The sequence below is a fragment of the Bos mutus genome, chromosome 6, assembly GCF_027580195.1.
Source record: "Bos mutus isolate GX-2022 chromosome 6, NWIPB_WYAK_1.1, whole genome shotgun sequence".
NCBI lineage: Eukaryota > Metazoa > Chordata > Mammalia > Artiodactyla > Bovidae > Bos > Bos mutus.
Window position 1 is genome coordinate 28,980,211 of NC_091622.1, and position 12,182 is coordinate 28,992,392.

The 12,182-nt window shown below is 35.1% G+C and overlaps 1 protein-coding gene across 2 annotated transcripts in view; it reads left to right on the forward strand.

Annotated features, from left to right (window-relative positions):
- UNC5C (unc-5 netrin receptor C) overlaps positions 1–12,182 on the forward strand; it is a 431,180-nt gene that overhangs the window by 10,586 nt on the left and 408,412 nt on the right. Inside the window, exon 1 of one of the 2 annotated variants that reach the window (XM_070372114.1) lies at positions 10,997–11,024. The exons of the other annotated variant lie outside the window; for it this stretch is intronic. Coding sequence (XP_070228215.1) covers positions 11,012–11,024 — 13 coding nt within the window. The 5' untranslated portion in view covers positions 10,997–11,011. Of the gene's footprint in view, positions 1–10,996; positions 11,025–12,182 lie in introns of those variants that run through there. 2 annotated transcript variants of the gene reach the window in all.

Here is a 12,182-nt window from a genome sequence, read left to right on the forward strand (position 1 = left end):
AATTGCAAGGTTAAAAAGAGGGTCTTAAAGATAACAGCAGATTCCACAGTCCTTGAGTTTGTTTTGCATTCAGTGACAGTCACTAAATTAGGGAAAGGAATGTTCAAACAACACACTTGAGGAAAAGTGATTTTTATAGAAAGGAGCCATTTCTGCTAATAGCCAGTAACTGCACGTAACCCTGCTGACATTAAAAGTCCATTAGCTAAGCTCAGTTTAAATAGCAGCTGATGCAGTGTCAGCTAAATGTACACTGGAATTTTTTCATATAATGCAGTAATAGCAGTTCTGTAATTTTTTTCTAAAACTACATACATTAAGTAAAACAAATGTCATCTGATAGTAGTGGCAGGGCTGCTAATAAGCAGGCAGAGATTTGTGATGAAACAAAAGTAACAGTCTATATAACAAGAAGATAATAAATGGTAGTGATGGTTTTAAAAGGAAGCCTTTGAGAAAAATCATATGGAGAAGCTTAAGCTGACATCCAGAAAGAGTTGTTTCCATAGAACCACGTATTAATGTGCACTACTTTGAGATATTCATTTAAAGTGGAGTGATTTTTTTACCATTAGCCTCAGTGTTTAGTATTTCAGTGTATTTTGAAACAACAGGAAGCCCCCTCCTTGGACACTGTTATATGAATAAATAGCAAGGGAGTCGGGGGAGGGGGTAAAAGGGGATTGAAAAAAGAACACAAGTGAAAAAAGAGATGTAACTTCATATGTGTTAATATCTTTAAGGAGATTACTATGGTAATATTTTTAAGCAATCTGATTTATTAATGCTGTCTACAATGAAATCAAAGGTTGAAATATTTATATTATCCCCCCTCTCCTGTTTTTCCATTTTTTGAATATTTTCCAATCTCCATTTTAATCATCTGAAAGACAGGAAGTTTTACTGGAAATTTTTAATAGGATCCAAAGATTTTTAACAAGTTATCTTAAAGAATTCTCTAGGACAGTGTTCTGTAACTGTGAGGCCATTGTGGAAACAGTGAGGGTCACTTTGTAATCTAATGGGTGAGTTGGGAACAGGGCAGTAATTAATCAGGGGCTGTCGTGCTCACACCACTGTAAAGTATTACGAGAACCTTCATGCTGACCACCCCTCCCATTATCAGACCATTAGTAAAACCCTATACAGGCAACAATGGGGAGGCCTGCCTAAGCTTATGACCCTAATCACTTGGGTATAAGCTTTGTGCATATTTTCAGAATGGTCACTAGAATTTTCATCACATTTCTGAGTACTCAGAATTATTTATCTTTGTAATCTAAGAATTTATTTATGTCTAACCTGAGATATCTTACACACACATAACCTGAGATATTACATCTTTTGTTTATTTTTGTTTTAAAGTTAACTCAGTTTTCTTTATATGATTAAAAAATACCTCACATAACTCTGCGTGGCTTGAAAGGGGGAAAAAGAAAAGAAAAGGAAGAAAAAGAAGAAAGGACTACTATTTAACCATAATGGGGTGACAGAGATCTCCCTTTTATGTTCACAGCTTTTCATATAAGTGTTTCATAATAAAATCAAGAAGTTCTCTTTGGTGCTGGTAACTGTTTTAATTCAGTTCAGGCCACTGTAAAGACTTATTTTGAATGAATTGGAAGCTTCTATGCATAGAGTTTATGCAATTAAATTCCTAACCAAAATCCCACTTACTAACATATTGCATGAGGGACTTGATGAATAATCTCATCTTTAGTATGTAACTCAAACATTAATAACAGATGGAAATATGCCTAAGTTCAACCAGTAGGCTTTGATTTTTAATTCTAAGCTGACTTGAGTTTTTTCAGACTAAAACATCTGTTAAAAGTGACTGTTTTCTGTATTTTTTTCTTTTCTGTTGCATAAATCTATCACAAGATGAAAAGAGAATGTCAGAGTATTTGGCCACATGATAAATTTGTACATATCTATAAACTAGTATTATGAAATTGAATTATGTTGAGAATTATAAGATGATGCTCAACTGAATGAAATAGGACAGTTATTACATTAGAGTTTGGAATAGTTTTTAGAAAAAAAATTACCCTGCAATGTTAATATACTGTTGCTTTCTTGGAAGTTTTACAATGTGTGCGTTTTTTATTGATGAAGAATTACATTTTGAAAAATTTTGAGTGAACATAATGTATAGTATGGCTTGGGTTAAGTTGAATTTGTTCATTTACACTTGGAAAACTTTTCTTAAAATAATATTTAATAATGTCTATTGTTTAGTGTGATTATCATGTCTGTGTTTAGAATAGTTTCGATCACTGCTTTTTTGCTTTTTAATATTTCTTTCTTTTGACACTTAAGGAATTAAAACATATTAGATATATGCATGTACATGTTGGTCTGATAATTTCCTGGTATAGGAAGTTAATCAAAATTCATTGAAAAAAAATAATGTTTACAATCAAGAGTGTTCTTGGCAACTTGCTAGGGAAATACTAAATACTTATGCAGTCTTTATATAAATAAGTCTCTTGGTAAAAGTGAATAAACTGAGCTTAGCTCTAAGCCTGAATATTGCATACAAATCTAAGATACCTTAGCTTCATCCCACATTTGTAAGAAGAATGTCAGAGTCAGAATAGTATTTACATCACAGAATTACGAAGATTAACAGGGTTGTAAAAAGGGAAGAATTGAGGACACAGTGCCTGGCACATGTTACATGCTTGATGCACATTAGAGATTGTTGTTGCTGTTGTATCATCATTACGTACGTCTTGGCACTAGTATGAGGATCATTGAATATATCACAGGAATGAAAAGATTGCACTCAATTGGGGGTACTACCAGGTGGAAAAATATCATTTAAACCAACAAAAGCATGTTGTCGAAGATGAAATCCTTAAAAAGAATTTGGTAGATTTAAAAATCACATTTTAAAATATCCTAAGTTGTCAGATTTTAATTGTACATTAAAACTCTTTGGAAACTCAACACATGTGTGTTTGGGTTTTATGGACATGTTTTAGTTGATTTTTCTTCCTATGCTAGATTCTGAATGTAGAATATATTCCACTAAAACTAGTATCTATTAAATGTAAATGAAATAATCAGTTTATATTTTTCTCTTCTATACATTAGCTATACTTGTAAAGACAAGTATAAGTAAAAAGACTGGAAAAAACAATTGGAAAAATCTTTAGTTTTTGCTAACATTTAAATTCTTTCTGACTCAGTGGTAAAGAATCCACCTGCGATGCAGGAGACCTGGGTTTGATCCCTGGGTTGGGCAGATCCCCTGGAGAAGGAAATGGCAACCCACTCCAGTATTCTTGCCTGGAAAATCCCATTGACAGAAGAGCCTGGCAGGCTGCAGTCCATGGAATCACAAAGGAGTTGAACATGACTTAGCAACTAAACAACAAAATTCTTTCTAGAAGACTAGAAACAGCCTTCTTCACTTATATCAGAAATTTACTGATATAAAGCAAAGCATTTACTGATCCTAGGGTAGAAGCAAAATTTATTAAACTGAAGTTTCCAAGCAAGGCCAAAGTTCTTTTATGTGTGAGGGGCATGTTATAATATAGGCAAAAAGGTAAATTAAGATACATAAACTGTTATGTATTTTATAATTGACACTTGCATGTAATAAAGTATTTTTTTCTAATGGATTAGTTCATGAACAAACTATAGCTGAAGTCTTATAGTTTCTCAGACATACATGTTAATTATGTATATATGATGGGAAAAGGAAAAAAGTACAGATCATAATTTTACTTGAAAAAAGTTTTCTAGTGTACATTTATAAAATGGAAGTACTGTTGCTTAAGTTATAACTTTATTTTGAAAAAATGGACATAAAAATGCTTTTAACTATAAACAACATTCAGTACTATATGTTTTAATTCACTGTAACATTAAATAATCTGTTCAATCTTTAGTTTGCTGCTGCTAAGTCGCTTCAGTCGTGTCCGAATCTGTGCAACCCTATAGACAGCAGCCCACCAGGCTCCCCCATCCCTGGGATTCTCCAGGCAAGAACACTGGAGTGGGTTGCCATTGCCTTCTCCATTGTGTGAAAGTAAAAAGTGAAAGTGAAGTCGCTCAGTTGCATCCGACTTGTAGCGACCCCATGGACTGCAGCCCACCAGGCTCCTCCATCCATGGGATTTTCTAGGCAAGAGTACTGGAGTGGCTTGCCTACTGTGACATTAAATAATCTTGTTTGTTCTTTTTAAAAATATCCTTTTAAATGTGTTATTGTAAAATTAAAAGAAAGCATAAAAAGCTTTTTCCTCAAAATGTGTCAACTTGACAGGAAGGCTGTAACCCAAAGCACTTATGACCAAAAATAATGCAATTATGGATATTTAGCAAACAATGTAATAGATGCGTTGACCAAGTAAATAAGGATAACACCACTAAAATGATACTCACATAGGAAACACTTTGTAAAGCTCACTGAACACTGATTCTGTTGCCATTTTATTTGTCTAAAAAGCAAAGTTTAAGGCACGTAGTTTTTACTCCAACCCTCCCCGACCACAGCCCCCTCACTTCCCAAGTCCAGCATCGTAGGAAACATCCCACTTTTAAAAGAGAAAATTAATAAGAAGCCTAGAATCAACAGCGTGGTTTAGTTCCTACATGATTATGAAAACTTATCTTTATAGCATCTTATTCCACTTAAAAAACCCAACAGAAGCAGCCTAGACTGTTTTAATGATTGATTAAACTGCTCATTTGGGTTTTTCTGCTGTATATAACATTTGGTTTGCAGTGGGTTTTCTTTGAAGATTTCCAGGGGGAAAACCACAACCATTAAAAAGATGAGACTGTATTTATAACCCCTTCTTCTAGGGTATTCCTGTATTTTTGTTTGGTTACTTTTTAAATAAAGACAAGCTTCTCAGAACTTTAATTTTCTGAACATGAAATGGTCTTAGGCAGTTCTAGTGTGTTATTACTTAGGTCTTGTTTTTTAAAATTGATATGAAAAATATTTATTTTGTGCCAGAATGCATTTTTATTTATTATTTTGTCAGGAAGTAGGGGCAGTTTAGAAAGCCAAATTGTTGAAGCAAACAAAAAATTAATTTATTTCAGAGTCTCATATATGTTAGATGTTTGTAAGCACTTACATTCAATCTCTTAATGATGTTAAATCATGAAAGATGACATATATTACTGAAACATTTTGAATATGTCTGTTTCTCCCAACTGGATCACTAAAGAAGTTTTTTCCTGCTTCCCATCCTGCCTCACTCTCCTTTATTCTCCACACAGAAGCTAGGCATATCCTACATACATCATCAGTAAAGCTCTTTTTCCTAAAACCTTTGATGGCTTTACATTGCTTCTATAATCAGACCTAAACTTAGCATGGTTGACATAGATATTTGTTCTTAAACCTCTAATTCCATTCCTGGTATTCCTCTGTGGTTATGGTTTCCTCTGAGCATGCACCTTTCCCAAAGCTGGCACTAGTGTTCCAGTGCAGCCCTAGAAGGGGACATCCTTCAGATATGTTTAACAAGCTGGCAGTGAGTGCGTATGGCAGCTTGTACTCTTCCCTTTGCTGTGAATGAGTGTTCGCTCCTCAGGTTTCATCCCATTCTTCTAGCTGACTTCTGTTCCATTTTGATATCTTAGTTTAGATCTTCATTTCTCTATCAGTTCAGTTCAGTTCAGTTGCTCAGTTGTGTCCAACTCTGCTACCCCATGAATTGCAGCATGCCAGGCCTCCCTGTCCATCACCAACTCCCGGAGTTCACTCAAACTCACATCCATCAAGTCGGTGATGCCATCCAGCCATCTCATCCTCTGTCGTCCCCTTCTCCTCCTGCCCCCAATCCCTCCCAGCATCAAAGTCTTTTCAATGAATCAACTCTTTGCATGAAGTAGCCAACGTACTGGAGTTTCAGCTTTAGCATCATTCCTTCCAGAGAAATCCCAGGGCTGATCTCCTTCAGAATGGACTGGTTGGATCTCCTTGCAGTCCAAGGGACTCTCAAGAGTCTTATCCAACACCACAGTTCAAAAGCATCAATTCTTTGGCACTCAGCCTTCTTCACAGGCCAACTCTCATATCCATACATGACCACTGGAAAAATGATAGCCTTGACTAGATGGACCTTTGTTGGCAAAGTAATGTCTCTGCTTTTCAATACGCTGTCTAGGTTGGGCATAACTTTCCTTCCAAGGAGTAAGCGTCTTTTAATTTCATGGCTGCAGTCACCATCTGCAGTGATTTTGGAGTGATTCTGGAATAAAGTCTGACACTGTTTCCACTGTTTCCCCATCTATTTCCCATGAAGTGATAGGACCAGATGCCATGATCTTAGTTTTCTGAATGTTGAGTCAACTTTTTCACTCTCCTCTTTCACTTTCATCAAGAGGCTTTTTAGTTCCTCATCACTTTCTGCCATAGAGCTGCCTTTTACACCCAACTGTAACACTCTTTCCTTTTCACTGTGTCCCCAGCTAGCATGTCAGCAGGAAGAGGGCAGGAAGCATGTTCACTGTGGTATCTCTAGCATGTAAATAGGAGCTTCATATATGCAGTGGGCATACAATATAGATCTTTTGAATGATGTTGGATTTGAATCTTTTGAATGATGAATCTTTTGAATGATGCATTTATCCAAATGCATAACACATCTTAGATGGGCTTTTGGTGAGTACTTACTATGGTGGAGTTAACAGGAACTTTCCTTATTCCCTTTGTCACCGACCTGGGGAGCTCCTGTACACAGTAAGATGAATATGAAGTTGAAGGTAGAAAGGACAGTCTCAGGAGTGAAGATTCACCCTCTCTCAGATTCTGCCTAAAAGGCCAATCTCCTTATCCTTACTTCAGAAATCCATTCCTGACTTCAGATAGTCCGCCCTTTAATTTGGTGCTATTAAGTAATGAAGAATTTGGATTCTCATATAGTCAAAGGAAATAAACCTGACAATTGATGGGTAAGCAATGTGAGCACAGCTAGACTCTTGGCCAGTTTGGTCAATTTGCCTAAACATAGCATGGGGAGTTAAAGAGACCTGCAAATGGAACCAGCACTCTAACAACCCTCAGAGAACCTGATTATTCAATTATAGAATTCTACCATATGGAATATTTTTAAAATAGATTTTCTACTGGGTGATGAAATTGTTTTATATTAGGATTATTGTTGGGTCACAAATTGCTCTATAGAGTATTTCTTCTTATTTCTGTCTACTACAAAGTAAATAAGGCTCTTGCAGGGTATGTGTCTTAGTCTGTTAGGGCTACTATAACAAAATAACACAAACTGGATGACTTATGAACATCAGAAATTTGTCTCTCACAGTTCTGGAGGCTGGGAGTCCAAGACCAAGACACCAGCATGGTCATGTATGTAAGGATCCACTTTTCTGATTCCCAGAGAGCAATCTTCTGTCTGTGTCCTCACCTGGCAGTATGGCAAAGGATCTGTGCAGGTCTCCTTTATAAGAACACTAACCCCATTCATGAAAGATCCACCCTCACAACCCAAGTATCACCCAAAGACCTCACCTCCTAATACTATCGTCTTTGGGGGTTAGGACTCAAAGTATGTATTTGTGTAAGAACAAACATTCAACTTGATGGTATGATCCCATGAGTATGAGGTGAGAGGGTGAGGAAAGAGGGCAGAGTAGTCCAGAGTCAAGAAAATTAAATCTGTTTGGGAGTGCATATTCAACCAGTTATCTTCCTGTAATTGACTACTGTTTGAAAGTTCTTTTGCTAGGACCACAGTCTATTTTCTTTGGGCAGGATATTTTGTTTTTTAGACTAGGAAATCATATAGTGAAATGTATCATTATAAAGCATTATTGAACCAGATATTCTCACAGGCACTTTTAAGGTGACCAAAATATGTTATGGATTATGCTACACTGCCGGCAAAGAGGAAATTATAACAAGTAACTACTTCTTTTTTGTTAAGACTTCAGTAAACACAGACCCAACTTGCCCTGAGTAATTACCACAGAGAGCTATGCAATGGTCTTTAACTGGTAGTTGTTTGTAATCAAGCAGCTTGAATCTTGCCTTGACATAAAGCAGAGGAAGTGGTTAGGAGACAGACCTGTAATTATCAGCAGCAGGTGCCCATAATGGAATGCCAGAGAGATGTTTAGAGAGGCAAATATTACTTTAGGAAAGCTTTCAGGACTGTCAATTTAGACCAAAAGATGTCTAAATAAAAACTGGCTTGAGAGCAATATTAAAAGAATGTGTCTTTGGAAACAAAAGAAAGTGTAATAAATTCCTTTTATGCAAATTAACCTCTTCTTCCATATGCCTAAGTATTATCAAGATATGAAGCCTGAAAGATTGGGCTCCGTGTTCAGAAAAGGAGTAATTTAACAACTTTAGACACTTTTGGTTATTAAAAGGTTTATGGTTTAAACAAAAGCTCTGCTCTTTATTTTAATAAGTATCACATGAATAAATCAAATGAAAAATTAGCTTTTCTAAAATGAATTTTCATGGCTTCAAATAACACTGGATCGTAGATTCCATAATCATACATGACCAAAATTTTTAATTTTATAAGTTAATAATCTTCTCGATTTAAAGAATCTTCTAATTTGAAGAATAAAAACAAAAGAAACTGTATTAAATGAGAACCAAACCTTTAATATAGGAGCTCTTGGTGGCTCAGATGGTAGAGTCTGCCTGCAATGCGGGAGACACAGGTTTGATCCCTGGGTTGGGAGGATCCCCTGGAGAAGGAAATGGCAACCTATTCCAGTACTCTTGCTTGGAGAATCCCATGGACGGAGGAGCCTGGCAGTCTACAGTCCATGGGGTCACAAAGAGTCGGACATGACTCAGAGACTTCACTAAACCTTTAATATACATTTTACTAGTTTACTATATATTAATTTATTAGACATTTGTCAATTGTACAGAATTTCACCCTTCAGTGATAACATTTTTCAATTTTTACTCTTTTCTAAAAGAAATAAAATATTATCATCCTTTCTGAGTGGTACTCAGAAGGAATAATTATCCATATAATAAACTATATACAATAAAAATGTAATCAAGTTATAAAAGAAATATTAAATGCAGATTTATAATGCCAGTTCCTCTTTAAGAAGTGCACTTAGCTAAGTTGTTTTGATAGTGTCCTATTATTTCAATATTTTTCTTTCATCTTAAACTATAAAGACTGTGGTTTATATTAACTTACAGGAAATTCTATTAATACTGTATGAGGCATTGACAGACTAAAGAAAACCAACAAAACATAACTGCCTGAGTAGTTTTTTATGTTTTTAAATAGGGAATTTTCTTTTCCTTTCTTCTTTTTCAAGTAAACATTCATTTTGGTTGTCTTTATGTTGTGGGAGTGAATGAACCACATGGGCTTGAACACCTTCTAAGGAGGGAGGAGTCGTGATATGTCTGTAAGACCTCATTCATTCTCAGATGTGCTTAGCTTGTGTTTTGGGGAATAGTTGTTTTCCTGCCTAAAGCTAGCCATATATTTATCACTGTGAAAACAAGGGAGAAATCAGTCATATATTTATCACTATGAAAATAAGTGGAGAAGTCAGTCATCCACTGCTCTTGCCAAAAATGCCTTTAGCTCCCACAGTAGTTGTATGTCAAGATCTTGCCCTACTTAAAAGAAAGACATAAGATTTATTCTGGAAATTTACCAGGACAGACTAGCCCTCGAAATGTGGAGGAAAAGATCTCTGTAGCTAAATTAAAATAAACTTAAGTCACACATGATACATTATGCTTAAGATAGCTCCATCTAAAAATATATATGTAAGTTGTAGAGGGCCTTAGTCTTTTGTTCAAAGTGGACCCAAATATGGGAGATTCAAGAATTACCTAAAAACGGATAGATAAAACCAAGGAGAATAATAGTTTTATGATTTGAAGTTTATCTGCATATTTTGACTTATTTGCAGTTCTTTTCCTTCAGATTGTGGAGTAAATTAAACCAAGCTGGACACAGGGCTCATAGTTTATATGGAGATAACGAAGCATCCAAGTATTATACTTAACTGCATTCTCACTAATTAAATTTAGAATTGACATGGAGGAGAAAGATGTGGTTAGAGCCGGTGAAACATAGAATATATTTCTGTTTCAACATGTAGTATATTCTCTCAAGTGATAGTCTCATTTAACCTTTTTTTAAAGGTTAACCTTTTTTTCTAGTACAGCTGAGATCAATTTAATTTAGGAAGTATTAATTGCAGTATCCCATAGAGATAAATGAGATAGACTAGAATAAGATGCCGTACCCATCATTAAGAAACTTAAAAATCTTGTTTGGAAGATAAAATAATTGCAGGTAAAACATACAAAACTACAAGGTGGCAAATTGACAGAATAAATAAAACTATTTTGAAGGAGATAAAAGGAGAGAGAAACATGATTTGGTGCTAGGACTTTCTGCTGGGGTAAACTCTCAGTCCATTTTGAGAAAGGAATAAGGCAACAAATTTCATTCCCTTTTACAAGTACTGCTTCCACTTAACTTGGCAGCAGCTGGAAATGTTTTGTTATAGTTGTGCAAGGTTGTGTTCTCTCTTCATCTCTTCCCATTTTCTTCCCCTTTCAATTCTGAGAGCAAGTCTTCCCTCAGGCTTTCTCCTATTAACAGCACTCGTCTCTGCCTGGAAGTGAGAAGTTACAGAGACCTGGTTTCTGATTTCTTGAGTCCTGAGTCGCTCTTGCCTTTGCTGTCACAGGTTCATTTCTTCAGTGCAAATCGAGTCTCCAATCCAAATTTAGCTGTTTTATTACATACTCTGTAGCTAAGGTACTGTAGGCCAGACGTGACTGCATCCACAGCAACAGAGTTTGAGTGTGTCAAGTTGTGCAGGTTTGTTGTCTCTTTGTAAATAGAGTTGTACATGTTTTAAAACTTGTTTGGATATTGAGTAATGGTCTCCTTGGTGCTCTGATGTTTATAAAACGATGTCAGTGCTTGAAGGTAGAGGATTGCTATCGTAGATACTTGCCCTTCTCTATAAAGGATATACAAAAGGGAGGAAGACCATTTGCATGAATCTCAAGGGTGAGCAAATGGATAAAGTTAAGCATATGCAACCTGTAGAACTACTTCAAAGTCAATCGTAGCACTTTCTATACTTAACTAAAATTCTTCAGGTAAATTTAAATTGAAAGGGCCAGAGGGGTCTATGTGAACAGTTATGAAATTTAGACTTAACGTTTTATTTTATTTTTATTTTTTTATTTTTTTAGACTTAACGTTTTAAATGTAAGAATGGTTTGCCTAACATCTTCCACAAATGTTTGGAAATATAGGTAGATGGATGGTTAGATAGATAAATTGATAGATATTAATCTTAGATAGTATAATAACTTTTAGAATTCTAATAATGTTCTTACTCTTTAGATCTCCACTTTTACTTTTCTTATGCTTTTTTTCTTGTCATTTGGAGAAACTAAGAATGTTGCTAGGGTAAACAGTATATGGGATGCCAATGAATATTTCTGAAGCTCTGGTATTTTCCAGTTTTAGAATTTTGAAAATGAAAATGTGGGAAGAATGTAGGAGAAGAGTGTAAAGTGACTTTTCAGTTTGGTGTTGCAATCAAGCATGAGGTAGGGCTTTATTAAGTTTCTGAAATAACTGCATTAAAAATACATATAAAGAAATTTTGTTTTAGACTAATAACAAAAGCACCTCATATCCTTTCAAATGAAGGCCTCGTAATTCTTAATGAATGCTATTTTTCTCATCTGACCCATTAATTATAAGACTGTGAAACAGGCAATTCATTTTTCCTAAAACATATGATAATAACAATCATAAAACCAATTACAAATGCTTGTTAAATGATGTATATATAAATATATACTGATAGCTCTATAGAATACCAACTTCAGGACTATAAAGAAAGATACAGAGGATAAGAGCTACTCCAATATTTCAAAAGTCCTAGGGTTGCAGAGCTCACCAAACAAGAAGCTGGAGTTTTTCACTACTTTAACAATATTAATTCAATTTGGTAACACTGATCAGAAGCCCTAATTTGTAGTATATTTCTGTGATTGAAAGTGAGTTAATCTATTATTTTTCAATAAACATAATTTATTAAGTAGTAAGTACAAAACAATGTCAAAATCAGGGGAAAATATGAAGAGTCATAAGTAGTGTAAAATTTGAAAAATTTTGTTTTTAATATGTGTGTTTATCCTTAGTTGTTAA